At 43.1% G+C, this 15,702-nt stretch overlaps 2 protein-coding genes across 2 annotated transcripts; one reads left to right on the forward strand and one right to left on the reverse strand.

The window, feature by feature from the left end:
- Window positions 1-1,771: 1,771 nt before the first annotated feature.
- Window positions 1,772-7,053, forward strand: LOC124693491. The gene is made up of 5 exons (XM_047226966.1): window positions 1,772-2,055; window positions 2,556-3,413; window positions 4,421-4,621; window positions 4,726-4,921; window positions 6,528-7,053. The coding sequence occupies exons 1-5, from the start codon at window positions 1,915-1,917 to the stop codon at window positions 6,707-6,709; spliced, it is 1,578 nt and encodes a 525-aa protein (XP_047082922.1). The 5' UTR covers window positions 1,772-1,914; the 3' UTR covers window positions 6,710-7,053.
- Window positions 7,054-8,801: 1,748 nt separating this feature from the next.
- LOC124693500 (protein BZR1 homolog 3) lies at window positions 8,802-12,058 on the reverse strand. The gene is made up of 2 exons (XM_047226969.1): window positions 11,809-12,058; window positions 8,802-10,005 (listed from the first exon to the last, which is right to left on the reverse strand). The coding sequence occupies exons 1-2, from the start codon at window positions 12,049-12,051 to the stop codon at window positions 9,187-9,189; spliced, it is 1,062 nt and encodes a 353-aa protein (XP_047082925.1). The 5' UTR covers window positions 12,052-12,058; the 3' UTR covers window positions 8,802-9,186.
- Between the last annotated feature and the right edge of the window lie 3,644 nt (window positions 12,059-15,702).

Here is a 15,702-nt window from a genome sequence, read left to right on the forward strand (position 1 = left end):
GTTTTTACTCTTAACTCCAAGAGGGAGTATTTATGCTCGATAGTGGGTTCATGCCTCCATTAAATGCTGGGACGAGTGACGAAAGTTCTAAGGTTGTGGATGTCTTGTTGCTACTAGGGATAAAACATCGATGCTTTGTCTAAAGATATTTGTGTTGATTACATTACGCACCATACTTAATGCAATTGTCTGTTGTTTACAACTTAATATTGGAGGGGGTTCGGATGATAACCTGAAGGTGGACTTTTTAGGCATAGATGCATGCTTGGATAGCGGTCTATGTACTTTGTCGTAATGCCCCGATTAAATCTCATAGTACTCATCATGATATATGTATGTGCATTGTTATGCCTTCTTTATTTGTCAATTGCCCAACTGTAATTTGTTCACCCAACATCTGTTTATCTTATGGGAGAGACACCACTAGTGAACTGTGGACCCCGGTCCTATTCTTTACATCTGAAATACAATCTGCTGCAATTGTTCTTTCCTGTTCTTCGCAAACAATCATCATCATCCACACTATACATCTAATCCTTTGTTTTCAGCAAGCCGGTGAGATTGACAACCTCACTGTTACGTTGGGGCAAAGTAATTTGATTGTGTTGTGCAGGTTCCACGTTGGCGCCGGAATCCCTGGTGTTGCGCCGCACTACATTCCGCCGCCATCAACCTTCAACGTGCTCCTTGACTCCTACTGGTTCGATAACCTTGGTTTCTTATTGAGGGAAAACTTGCTGCTGTACGCATCACACCTTCCTCTTGGGGTTCCCAACGGACGTGTGTCTTATACGCCATCAACGGGGCCGACGGCGAAGGGGATTAGAGCTTGTGCTATTGAAAAGTTAAGTTAAAAATTGTGCGATAAATTTGGAACACTAATATTATATGTGTATTTCTCTCTTTTCCAAATCCCAAATGCATGTACCCTCTCTTTCACGTCTCTCCCATGCATGTGAAAAATACCGACGCATGCAATAATTAAGGAGATTGGGTAATTGATGTTATACCTTCTAAGTATGCCACAAAATTTCAGCACCAAACTTAATATATGTGTCTTAACTCTTAAGAAAAGAAAAAAAATAAGGGCAGATACTACCATTGATGGGCCAAATTTATAGCACATTTTGAAGTAATTATTGTTCATAGCTACATTTGTCCTTTTTGTTTGTTTCCAGAGTTATGTTTGAAACTTTGACTCCAACTTTTGTGACATGATTGATACTCCCTCCGTCCTTAAATAAGTGAACATTTAGCCCTAAACTTTGTTCACAAAAGAGTGTACTCATATCTTTCCAATGCACTTTAATTGTTTCTCTCTTATCGCACGGAAATCAAATCCAATATTTTTTTTTTGTTTTCTACATACACTTAGCTTATTGGAGGTGAAAGAATTAAGGAGGAGAGATGCATGTTTCCAATGTATTTTTTACTTCACATCATAATTTATCTTGAAAAACCGTATGTACACTTATGTACACTTATTTGTGGACGGAGGGAGTACATGTTATATCTATATACGGTCATTTTCTAATATAATTTGTCATTTTCAAATTCCAAAGTACGAGTACATAATATATTCTCCCATCCGCATACCTGGTCCACCAATGATTGGCACCGTGATGATCTCAAAAAAGACACCGCGCACGAAAGTAACTAAATACCCCGTATATCCGAGGGGCTTAACGCAAATCACATTGTTTTCGTTATTTGACACGCATACACAATTGTTGTACTTAGCAAACACGCTCCTTCATAATTTAACTTGTTTCTTCCGTCTCCGTCTTCCTCTTGAGCTTCCAACTCGTCATCTTCCTCACGACATCCAAATCGCAAGCCTTCTCCCCCGGAATCCTCCCGAACTCGGGGGGCCGCGCCATTCGATCCAGCGCCGACCCGCCGATCCTCCGCGGCATGGAGGGGGCCGATCACCTGTACCCGCCGATCGAGCCGTACGACCTCGACCCCCCGCAACTCGGCGACGCCGCTGCCGCTGCCGCCGGCGACGCTAGGGTTTCCGACCAGCCGGTCAGGTGGGACGACGAGCCCAAGGAGGTAATCGAGCTCCCCCTTCTTCGAATCATCATCTGCCCAGGTCGCTTTCTCTCTATAGATTGGAATAGATGAGTTGCGTGATGGATTGTATCTGGAGTAGAGTGCAATTGGAGAATTTCGTCTGATTAGCAGTTGCATTAGTTAGCGCATTAAGTCTTGTATGGATTGCCGTATTGGGTGCTTATGACCAAGGAGCAGCAAAAAAGGTTTGTCAAATTATTAGTCTTGCAGCAGTTTTGGACTGTTTTGTATGGATATGCATATTCCACCCCACAAGGAAATATGGGGAGATGAATCTACTACCTTCTATCTTTAGAACCATGAGATGCATATTTATGGAAATGAGTTGACATATCATGATCAGTGAGTGGAAGTTCCTTACAATAATAGCACTTAGTTGACTAGACCTCATTACTTTTTTCTAGTTTATGCCCAAAAACGCATCGCATTATTGTTGCCTTTTCCAAATTAACTTTGGCGTGATACCTTCTGTAAACCAGGGAACCCACACATGTCAGCAAGGGACAAAAGACAATCCTGACAGAAACGATACGGATGACAGCCCTGGTGTCGTCGACGTTTACGAGTGCGATGGTGAAATGACCGCCTCAAAGGAATCAGGAGAGAACAGGTATTATGATTGCCCACTTCGTGAGCAAACCGGCATCTGGGTACCTCCTTCTGTCCCGCCGATGACAAAACATGATCACGAGGAGTGGCAGAAGGGCTTTGGCTCAAACAGTGGGTACTTCATAGACGAAGAATGGGATATAGATGAGGACATTAGGGAGATGACAATGTGGGATGTGTTCTCTGAGATGGCTGCTGCGGGAAGAGATAAATTATTATCTGTTGCATCGTTTGATTTAGGGAGGCATAGCATGTCTCTAATATCTCATTTTCTTCTTCAAGCGGCTTTGGAGGATAAGACTCAAACACTTGCAGAGGCCAGTGTTGGTTCTGAACGTGCTCTGCTTGAGACAGGACCGACAAAGTGGCTTCCTGACAGTGCTGCTCCCTCTTGCATGCTTTGTGGAGCACGATTCCATCCAATAATTTGCACACGCCATCACTGTCGTTTTTGCGGTGGGATATTTTGTGGTGGCTGTTCAAAAGGTAGAAGCTTGATGCCTCCGAAATTTGGAACTTCTGATCCTCAAAGGGTCTGTGATGTTTGTGGAGTACGTCTTGAGTGTATTCAGCCTTACTTGATGAACCAGATCAGCCGTGCTTGCCAACTTCCGACTAAAGATTTGACAGACCTTAGCACCTTGAGGTCATGGATAAACATCCCATGGGCACACACGATGGAGTATGAGATTTACAAGGCTGCAAATTCTATTCATGGGTATTGTAAGGTACGCCTTTGCTATAATTTAGTACCTGTTTATGTCCACTAATTGGCAGCTTACAATTCCACTCTGTCTATATTCTCTTGTATAACATCATTTTCTTAGAAACGATGTGTTATCGTGATTTTGTTTCCTACCCAAAATTTATCTCTGGCCGATCAATTGCTATTTGAATTTTAGATTATGCATTATCTAGCACGTTACATTTTACATCCATACCACCCTGCTGATGGTCGGAACGAAATCCAAAGGCTAACGATAGATACTTCTTACATCTACAGCTATTTAACCCTGCCCAACGTACCCTAGATACATTTGGTTTTAACCCTTCCTAACCGTAACCGCTACATCATTTCCTGTTCCAAGCCACTTGCCCACTTGAACAATGTTGGATGGACATAATAGTGATCTGTACTAGGCACTTAATCTATGGGTTGTACCATTTTTCTGTTTATGATAGTATATGGGCCACAGTATGTATAAGGAAGATCTTACCTACCTTAACTCAACCCACTCAATTTTATTCTATAGTCTTTTCATTCCCCATTTCCTTTAACTGGCAATATTGGTTTCATCAACCTCCTAGTGCATATATGATTGAGGATTTGGTATCCACGTCTTAATACTTTCTACATTCATACTTCCCAAGTGCTTGTCACATCATTGTTCCGTTCACATAAGTTACATGGCATGTACAACACTTTGTGGAAGGCCCTTCCTGGTCTGAAATAAATCCATTCTTTTCAGCAGCTTATTACTTTTAGCATTAACCATTAAAGTCCACCTTTCCTTACAGTAATATAAGTTACCTTTGCACCATGAATCTTTGAAGAGATCTTTCCGGTGCTCACTATTTTCATAGATTTTATGTTACATTAGCCGATGATACATTAACAGAAGTTAAGGTTGAAGTAAGCTTTATAACTTGCTATATTAGCCGCTTGTTCAATCAGTCTTATGGGATCAACCAGAATACTGCTCACTAAACTTTCAACACTTAATGCAATTTGTAGATTGGGAAGCTGAATCCGGAGAAGTCCATCCCTGATTCAATTCTTAGACAAGCAAAAGGGCTTGCTATTATTACTGTAGCAAAGGTTGGAATGATGGTCACATACAAAATTGGTACCGGGCTGGTTATTGCTCGCAGAGCTGATGGTACCTGGTCACCTCCTTCAGCCATATCTACTTGTGGCATTGGATATGGAGCTCAGGTCAGTGACCTTTCAAGGTGTTTTGTTTTCATCAACGAAGCTTGGTTGCTAGTATAACTAAGACCTAATGGCATATGAAATATTTCGCACATTGTACCTTTCAGGCTGGAGGTGAGTTAGCTGACTTTATCATTGTTCTGAGGAACACTGATGCCATTAAAACATTCAGTGGAAATGCACATCTGTCACTTGGGGCTGGCATTGGTGCTTCTGCTGGTCATCTTGGACGGGTGGCAGAGGCTGATTTTCGTGCCGGTGATGGTGGTTATGCTGCCTGTTACACATACAGCTGTAGCAAAGGTATGGTTAAAATTATTAGGATTTTTTTCAACCTCATCTGTCAAAATTTGTGTACGAAAATATTCTTCTAGTTTTCTTCTTCTGTTCAAAAGTCAGGGTCTTAAAAAGTTAAACTGGGAACGGTTGATTCCACCAGTTTGGTTAGTTTCCAAGCAGCTCTAATTCATTACCTGGTTAGTTTTTGCCAAGCAGTGGCAGAGCCTGATGAATACTATTTTTACCGAGAAGGCCCTAACGTACATACTCCATCTGTTCTTATTTACTTCGCATTTTAGGTTTAGTCAACGTTAAACTTGGTAAAGTTTGACCAAATATTAGGAAAAGATATCAATGTCCGCAATATAAAGTCTGGTATTAGTAGAATGTTCATAAAGGACATTTTCATATTGTATGCTTTTGGTGTTATGGATGTTGCTATTTGTTTCTATGTTCTTAGTCAAACTTTATAAAGTTTATAAAGTTTGACTTTGTAATGTTTTACTTTGACAAAACCCAGAATGCAACTAAATAAAAACGGATGGAGCAACTCAGGAACTAGTAACCAATCAATATACAGTCAAACGCTCTACTCTGAGTTATAAGATTACAAATGACTGTGAAGTAGTGTGATGTTTGAGATATATATCCAACATTATTATTTGGGACCTAGATCAAAAATCATATTCCTTCATAGACTTTTAGCCATGATATAATACACAGTGGCCACATACTTGGTTAAGGATATCTCCTACGGCCTAATGTACACTAGCGTCTTCAAAGTGTACTTCTGTCTTCTGGACAGTTAAAATAAAATCGTGATGGTAAGGTATTGCGCTAGTTACCATATTCATAGTAGTACATTCAGATAATTTGGTATACTAACATGTGGTGCTGAAGTGTCTGAGCAGTAAATTATTATCTCTAACCAGTAATGGATATATGTATTTTGACCCCATAAAGATGTCCGGCGGTGGCGATGGTCTGTTATCTTCGGGGCATTTTATAATTTGCCACACTTTTCTTCACATCTTTATTATTTAGAGGATCAAAGAAAAGTGTGGCAAATTATAAAATATCCCGTTATTTTTGGGTCACACCACCTGTTGGTCATGGATCTGTCACAAACATTTAGGATTACAGTTTTAATTTCACACAAATAGTAGTACAATCTTCTTAAACATGGAGCGAAAATCCATAGTAACACATGAACATTATGCTATAATAACTTGTAAAATGTACTACCTCCGTTCCATATTATAAGCCATTTTGGCAAACTAATTTAGTTTGCCATAACTTATAGTAATATGGAACAGAGTGATATCTTTGTAGGTGAGAACTGTAGTGCAGTTTATGTTGCTTAATTTTGAATTGAACTGAAAAATGCAACGGAACGTTAAATCGTTTTATTAGTAGAACCATGGACCATCATTTGATATATGATCTCTGCACCTGTTACAGTTGGACGCATATTGAGTATAGTAATTTTAAATGTTTGTTTGGAATTTAAATTTATATGATTGATGACAGTGATGTATTTGCCTGCTAAACATTATTTGATCAGTCATCTACAGTTTCTGTTTCACTCACTTCTAATTTCGCTATCTTATATGTTTACTTTTGCTGGCAGGTGCCTTTGTTGGATGTGCACTCAATGGAAGTGTGGTATCAACTCGAAACTCGGAAAATGCCCGATTTTATGGCGGTCCAGTTAAGGCATCAGAAATCCTACTTGGTTCAATGGCCAAGCCACCTGCTGCCGCCACTCTCTATAAAGCCCTATCCATGCTATTTGAGAAGATTGGAAATTAGCCATTGTCTTTATGTTCCTGACACAAATTGTGCCCCCAGTTAATCCATCAGAAATCCTACTTGGTTTACTGGCCACTCTCCATAAAGCCATATCCATACCACTAGAGAAAATCGAAAAATAGTCATTGCCTCTATGTTCTGACACATTGTGCCCCCCCTGTTCCTTACCTTTCAGGCTTCACTATCTGTAGGTAATTTGTTTCTTTGCTTATTCGTGGATGTCGGTTAAGCAACTGTACAGTTTGCCATTCCTTGGCACATCATTCTATCCAGTGCCTGAAACTACTTGTAAATGTTGTACATAACCATTGCGTGAGAAATGAAAGGAAAAAATTCTTCCTCAAGTGTACCTTTGACACTAGCCTGACATCGTATCACTGCCGCTTGTCTAATTTCATCTAGACCTTTTATGAATTGTCAGTTCGCAGCAGTTAGCTTTCTTATCTTTGTATATTCTACTGTATAATCAATATGTAGTTTTTTTGAAAGGGGGGCAAAAGCTTTGCCCCAATCCATTAATTAAGTAGAGGAATGCCCAGTTAATTAACGGGAAACCGGGCGAAAAAACCGTTACAACAACACCACGAACCACAGATGCTAGCAACACCACCAACCACGAACGGCAGCAACACCTACAAACAACTCCTCCAACCACAAACTTTCATACAAGAGAGGAGAATCATCCATCAACCAACTGCGATCTCCTTTCTTGTGGCGCCACTATTCTTGCTTCTGCTCCTAAGGTAGTCTTTCACCTTCTGGATTTTGCCCCTCGAAGACTTCTCCTCTAGGAGGCGAGCAATCTCCTTGCTAGATCCAGGGCTGCCTCCAACCTAGTTATCCTCTATTCGAATCCTTGGTCTGTTTATGTTTCTTTCTGAGAGGGTAGAGGATCATTTGTATAGATCACAGAGAGTATAGCAAAAAGACCGAAAGGTTCATGAAAAAAAATGACATCTTCTGTACGGCAGCACTGGTTCCAGCTTGAAACCTGTGATGATGTAGTTTACTTCGTCTGGGCGGTGCCGTACAAGACCATGCATTGGGGTGCTAATTATTCTCGGACCATATTCCATCATGATGACAATAGATACCATGTGATGAAACGAGTCCTTTATTACACAGCTGGGATCAGCTTTATAGAGTTCACTGCCTGCTGAGACATGACCAGTCCTGCCCAAACAGCTGATCCATCAGTGATGACAAGCATGCCTGGATGTGCTTTCTGGTGTGCTAATCAGATTCAGATTTGACGTGGGGGGGCCAAAGCTAGTCGTCATACTATCACAAAAGGCTGCTAACACTCAGCGGAAGTTGGACCATTATCGTTACGTCTAATTCCCTTGTCTAAAAGAAGATAACTTCTCAGTCAAAAGGTTCCTGTGTTAGATTTCAGACCTACGACTGGCTGTCTGGGAATAATCCTTTGACAAACAATGCAGTGGCCTTTTGGCTGGCATGTCTTCTGCACGTTCGTCGCATGGTCACACGCGACTGCGCGCATTATAAAGGAAACCCAACACAGAGTCGTCACCTAACAGAATGCTGTGTTGCGAGAATCTTCACGTACTGATGTCTGATGCAGGCATGATGAGCTGAGTTATTGGGTAAAGATGATGAGCGGTCCAACACTGGATGAGAAGGTGGTCGTTCAAGTAAATAGGTGGAAGCTGGAGAAATGCATTTGTTCGGGAGGTTCTGTGTATGTTTGTATAGTCGATTCATACTGTTTTCATTCATGTCACCTTTAATACCCACTGAACCAATGCATGGAATGCAGTCCTTGACGACAAGGATACAAAAACAGTGTTTTTGTTGTTTAACAAGTAAATAACTTAGCAGTAAAATATAGGCAGAACGAAAACCATGCAGGAGTGTTTGGAGAAAACTTATCACGAGAATAAAATGAAACTTGCCTCCCCTGGAATGGAAATATTAGGAACTTGTAGAAGCAAATTGTTAACTATGAGTAATGCTTAAAATATTGACCAAAAAATCAATATTAGGAACTTGTAGAAGCTGTAATCAACACACACGCAAAGAATCAATGAATCATCCACATACAATGTACAGCAGTTCTGGAAGAAGTACATGGACAACAAGAGTCATATTAAGGACAACTGAAACTTGTTCGCATGAGCACATGAATGTCACAGGACTTGCAGCTACTTCTTACGGATGACAAATGGTGGCCACACGCCGCCATTCCTGCACGCATTCCTATCACTTGACATTGTTCATTTTTTTTGTCCATATTTCAAAAAAGAAAAAGAATCCAAAGAAATAAGTTAAGAAGTTGCATAAGCTAAAGTCCAGACGACTGAAAGAGGATGGATATCATCTGCAGAGGACCATGATCCGATCCCTGAACTCCCTTCTCTCTTTCTACAAACACTGAACTTATAAAACAGAAGAGCAACGCCCAAATAAATTTCAAGAATCAACCCAGGCGAAGACGAGGCATTGCAGCAGCATGATCAGGAGGGTTCTCCGCGAGTCTGTGAACTCCCAAGGGTGAGCTCAAGCTCGTCCGAGGCGCATTCCTCATGTATCCGCTCCCCTTCCCATGCCTTCACCAATCCAGGTAACTCATTGTTGCCATTGCTGTTGCTCCCGAAGGCAAAATCATCAGCGGCCCCATCGACCATCTGAACATCAAGATGAGCCGGCGCACCGCCCATTACCGGAGAACATGTTCCGCTCTGTCCAGGGGTGCACACTCTTGATGAGCTGGCAAGAGCCTCTTTGAAGACCCCAAAGGGATTATGTGAAACAAGGTTATATGTGGGTGATGAGGGTCCAGCGGATGATATCTGGAACCCTGCTAGCCATGCCGGGTCTGGAGCAACGTGGTGGCCAGGGCTTGGAGGTGTGGAGTTGGGAAGAGAAGCATAATTTGCATTAGCCCATGGTGGCAGAACACTTTGGTTCTCCCAATCAGTCTTGATACGAGGTGTATGAGTTGGCGAGCTGGATGGAGGTGTCACTGGAGCACTAATGGAACCTCCGTTGAAATAGAGATGGTGAAGCTGTGGTAACTTGGAAGAGGAGGCAAATGAGGGGTTTGACGAAAGATTCTTCAGCCACGGGATAAGGGAACTTCCCTCCACACCACCAATCAAGTTGTTTCCACCACCAAGAGTGATATGAGAAGAGGATCCAGAGCTCGGAAATGATGATGATGCAGGGCTTGGGTTGTATGAAGCCTGTGGACTAGGTTGATATGAAGAGCTGGGGCTTTGCGGAGCAGACCTTCCAATTGGATCAAAACGCGCTTGTGGAGGAGGTTTACATCCCTGAAATATGGACAAACAGAACACTTAACAATCCAATATATTCCATTCAAACAAAATATAGGTACAGGGGACAAAAACTTAGAGCTGAAAATGTTTATTTACCAGATAGTTACTTAACAGAAACATACAAACTTTACAACAATACAATGATGAGTGCATACACAATCAACTATTATGTTGTTTCTGTTCTTAAATAACATGCTATACAGAACTAACTTCAAAGAAGTCTGCAAGCTATACAGAAGAAACTTCAGAGAAACACTGCAACAGCATTAGATGATTTAACTGTCCTCACATTTTAACCTTTTTACTACTGGATCAAACCAATTGTAGAAGTAACAAATCCACAAAATGTTCAATTACCAGCAATGAGTTGACACCAGACACAAATGCACAGTGAAGTATCAACTTCTGTTTTTTGAGTAAAAGTATATCAGCTGTTGCTGAATGCAATGGTAGCATATGCAAAAGGCAGAAATAGCCTAGGAAGAGCAGCCTTTGTTAGATCGACAGGGACATTTTTTTTGCGAATTTTGACAGGGACATTAAGAGTGCCGAAATATGAATGTCTGATACGTTATTTTCTAATGTGAACCTTCTACATCATTTTACCTGGAAATGTGTATCTTCCAATGTGAATCTTTATTTTACATCATTTTACAAGGAAATTCGTAGGTTCCAAAGTTAACCTTTCTTTTACATCATTTTACCCGGGTGTAATTGTACGTATATAGCACTCTGCCAAGCTTATGTTTGTATATCACACTTGTTAACCACTAAGTTTTACCTTCACAATTGATACAGCAGCTTTGAAGCATAAATGTACCAAGAGGAATGTGATAATTTAGTAATTTACAGTGCAACACTTAGACAGAACAGAAGTCTAAGCACCCCAGTTTTATCATGCAACAAACTGTAAAGACAGCAACAAATTCTTGAGAAAATATAATCCGCTGGCAAAATTGCCATCCCAAAGGTTGCCATCGCCATCAACTGAAATGTTTGGGGCAGAAGAGCACAATATCTTCCGTCTCCAAAAATAGAACTTCTAATTTGCAATAAACCAGTTAAAGAAGTTTCTTTCTTTAATTATAGAAAACGTAAATCAGGAGGGTTGCTAAACAGAGTGAAGCCAGAGTCGCACTCCCCACTCCCAAATCTAGCATTCTAGCTCCCTCTCCCCTGGCTTGGCAACAGAACTGCCTAAGAATCACAACAAAACAAAGCATCTCCCAAGCAGCAACACGGTTCAGAGCATTTATTTTGCTTCTTTTGACGAATCATAACACTAGAGGTAGGTAGCTAAAACTGAGGAAGGCACATTTGGTTCCCCGTTCTTGAATCTAGCTCCTGTTGCCCTGGCATGACAGCAGAGCAGCCTAAATCCCGACAAGACAGAGCAGAAAGCAGAGAGGGAGTTGATCCGGAGCCATCAGCCTTGATGTATGGCACTTGGGGCATCCAAGAACAGACCTCCAAACGAAAGAAGTCACCAAACAATGCATTCACGTTCCTAGACGAGCAGAATACCCTGCTACTTTCTATAAGAACCGGCCAAATCTCAGCAAAACAAAGAACACAAGCCCGCAGGGAACGGCAGTAGTCAGAGGAAATAAAAGAACACGCTCAGGAGACACGCAAATCAGATTTCGCAACACGCCGCCGCCACCTCGGCCCACGCCGAGGTATCAGCTACAGGACCTCGCAGAGATCGGCCGGCCGCCGGCCGGCAAAAGAAGGGCCAGTAAACCGAGGTGAAGCCATTGCGAAGAGGAGGTAGGGAGCGAGCAGAGACGAGCTTACCCTGCGGTAGGTGGTGCCGTCGGGCTCGACGACCCACCCCGCCTCGTTGCAGAGCGCCTTGAGCACCTCGTTGTTGTCGCAGTGCTTGGGGAGGTCGTAGCCGCCGTAGGCCCTGAGGCCGGTGTAGATCTTGGCGGCGATCGCCCGGCGCCGGCGCTCCCTGCGCCGGTTGTTCTCCCGCTCCCGCCACGTCGGCACCCGCGTGCCCCCGAGGCCGCCGCCGCCGCCGGCCCCGTGCATCATCTGCACGGTCCGCCGGAGACGCTCCGCCCCGCCGCTGCCTGCTGGATCTGCGCGAGGGCTGAGGATTCGCTGCTTGCTTCGCTGTTTCTTGCGGCCGCCGCTCTCTCGATCGGCAGTTTCTTGTTTTGTTTAGTGAGGAGGAAGAAGGGGGGAGGAGGGAGGAGGAATTTAGCAGTGTCTGAACGCAGCTGCTGATGCTCGCGAGTGGGAAGTGGGAACTGCCACGCTTCGAGACTTTCCTGCCGCTTATTACAGCCTCCGGTTTCCCGTTTTGCCCCTCAGCTGTTTATGGTTGGTCGGTAAAAGATTTTGTAGGATCTGTTCGGTCAAAAAAGATTCCGCGTATCTGGTTTTTGATTATTATTTTTCTTTAGCATACTTTTTACATGGTGAAAATTGCACAAAGGCTTGCTAAACTATTCATTTTAGGCCCCCTCTCTTGGATTATCTTCAAATTACATCTCTCAAAACACAACTGCTAACCTTTTCTTCGAAACAGAGACGACGCCCAGCCTCTGCATCGATTGATGCATGCGGCTCTTTATTTCCTTACTTAATGAATTCAAGTCTTATAAAATATTACGTCATGGGTCACACAGGAAACACAACTGCTAACTAAAGATAATTTTTCAATTGCTCCTTGGTTTAGAGTTTAGAACAACGAAATGCTTTAAACGAGGAATAGCTAATGTGAATATTTCCTTGTAGGTTTTGTTGTGTCCTTGAAACCAACTGAAATTTAAGCGGATCCTTAGGGGTTAAGGCTCCGTAAAATGGGCTGAAAAAAGGGTCAACCAATCGCGTTTACAGAAACATTTGCACCCGTCATTTTGGCTAGCCGTTTTTCCTAGTAAATGCCGAAACAAGCGGGGCCTTAGATAATTTTTACATATACCACCGACTTTTCACATAGGCGGACCCAGTCCCTAAGCATAGGCACGCACCCAGGCTTTCAACCAGTGGCGCGACCTATTTTGATGGAAATTTGATAAAAATTTAGTCAGGCTTACAATGCGTTCAAGCTTGATGAAAATTTTGTGTCCGCCACTGATTGTTCATGTAATAGGATCTAAATCCTAAATTACCTTGATTAATAGAATTTCCAACGGGTACGCGTGTTTTCAACGGGGTACGCGTGTCGGTGCTCCAGATTCATCCCCGATATATACATTAGGGCCCGCATGGCCTTGGCGGACAAAGTTTCTGGACGACATCGATGTGGGCAGGATTAAAGTGGGGAGGCTACATTCCAACTTTTCCCCAAAAAAAATATAAATGGAATGAAACTATGAAAATAAAAAAAAGGGAATTTTGTAAAAAAAAATAGCGTAAATAGAAAAAAAAACGGAATAACTGTTTCCGGGGAAACAGATGTGGAAACAGGCTGGGTGGTTGTAGAGCGGATGTCCATTCGGTGGCATTGCGTGCCGGTGGAGGTGGTGAGCTGGAGGGGCAGACACGGCATTCCACGGCGCTCTCCGGCCAGGGTTAAACAATGCACACCGTCGTCTCGTCGTGGTAGTACGAGGGTACAAGTACGTCGTCCCTGACACACTGGGCCCCTGGCGTCATCGCCTTTGTGTTCTTTTGCAATAACGGTGTGATTACACGGTCAAACGGAGGATCAAAGCCAGCACGAGCCGTTGCGGGCCCAAACGGGGTGCCGAATATTTTTTTTTGTTGCTTTATTTTTCGTCGTCCCGACGTTTGGTGCGCGCGCGCATGGCGTAGGTGGGGACCGCGGCGCGGCGCGGCGGCCGCAACGGCCAGCCTCGGGATTCGCGGCGGCAGGCCTACTACGGGCTACGGTTCTACGGACTCGTCGTCGTCACTCGCTGACGCCGGCGCAGCAGCGCAGTGGCAGTGTGGTGGCGCACAGTGGCAGAGTCACGCCCACGCCGCTTTGCTTTGCGCTTTGCTTGGCGTCCGGTCAGATCAGGAGCGTTTGCGCGCCATTTCTGGGCCTCCGCCCCCGCTCCATGCCATGCGTGTCGTGTGTGCGTGCTTGGGGTTTCCATTTCTTTTCCGGTTTTCTGCTGGAACTAGGAGCGCAAAGGTAGTGACTAGTGAGTGTCATGGCGCAGGGTGCTCGCTCGCTTGGATGGCTCCTATGCATTTCTTTTCACTTTTCATTGCGTGACGTGACGGACCAAACGTACATCTTCTAATCAAAACCAAAGTCCACGTGGTAGCCCGGTGCAAACGAGTTTCGACCCATTTTGGGTTTTTTTGCTTTGGCAACGTCCTCGCCATATGTTAGCTGCACGCAAACACACATGGTTTACCCGACGTAACTTTAGTTTGTTCGCTACCACATCCAAATAAGGATTGTCGTCCTATCTTCACTCTACCATGGTGGCGTTACCATTCTATCACCACATCACCCACATCTAAGCCAGCAGTTTATTATGTACCTAACTAACACGCGTGTTAGTTACCTTGCTGAACGTTATGACCGATCTCAACTGCATCGGGCACCACAGTTTTTGAACCTCGTAAGTGTGTAAGGGTTTCTCGTGAAAGACATCCGATCCATTCTTCGGCATTTTACGGTCCATTCCTAGAAATAAAATCGTTGAGATGGTATCTTGTGTTTTCTAGATAGTGGTATACTTCCAAGTTGGCACACATATCCAGGATCTTTTAGATAGAACTTGCCATCACAGATTTTCAGCCCATCGGGCCTAGACAACCTGGCAGCAACAACGTCTGCATCATGAGCAGATCCTTCCGAACCAGCTAGCACATATATGAACTTTAGATTGAAGTCCACAGGAGCTAGCACATTCTGGCTGGTGTAGTGCTTCCTTCCCCCTGAATGCCGAAGATTGTTCTTTCAACACACTAACAGTGACATAAGTACCATCGATAGCTCCAATACAATCCAGTCAAGCAAGGAACATAGTCATGTTTCAGGCAATAGTACTCGTACGACGAAATGAAAGTACATATTTAGTGCTCACCCTGAAATATGGCAACCATCTGTAGCTGTTGTTGGTCTGAAATATGGCAGTATAAAGGGAACATTTCCTAAGGATCCAGTACGTCTACCAATCAAATGATGCACACATGTGAAATTTGTATGCATCAAAATTCTCCAAAATTTCTATACCATTCCATTGAATCGAAAAAAGCCTGAAACGTTATCCAAAGGATTTTACAGGTTTATACGAGATTCAATCATACGAATCAAACAAGTACTGCAAAACAAATTCCTACGGAATTGAATCTCCAAAATTCATATGTATAATATCCTTTGAACCAAAGAGGACCCAAAATTTGAAAAGAACAATGCATGTGCTCTACATTAAAGAAGACAAGGATGCTGCTTGTGCGTTTCAGAAATGACTCGGACAGGTTGATGAATTCAAAGATGTCTTCGTCTCCTGTAAGCTAGTCTGGTAAATACTCCATGCAGAATAGAATGGTGTCTGTCTCTATGTATAATGTAGCAGCCGCCTAGCTAGCCCAACGTCCATTTGTCAAGGCTCAGGAGATGACAAGTAGAACATGACAAACACGTAAACAACAGCCGGCCTGCTCCTAACTATATCCAAGCTACTACTAAAGCTAGTGGACACTAAACAAATAATACAGCTGATTTTAGTAGTTCCATGCTACTAGTACAGCCTAATCGTATTTGTTTTTTCT

The sequence above is a fragment of the Lolium rigidum genome, chromosome 1 (genome assembly GCF_022539505.1).
Source record: "Lolium rigidum isolate FL_2022 chromosome 1, APGP_CSIRO_Lrig_0.1, whole genome shotgun sequence".
In the NCBI taxonomy this organism is placed as follows: domain Eukaryota; kingdom Viridiplantae; phylum Streptophyta; class Magnoliopsida; order Poales; family Poaceae; genus Lolium; species Lolium rigidum.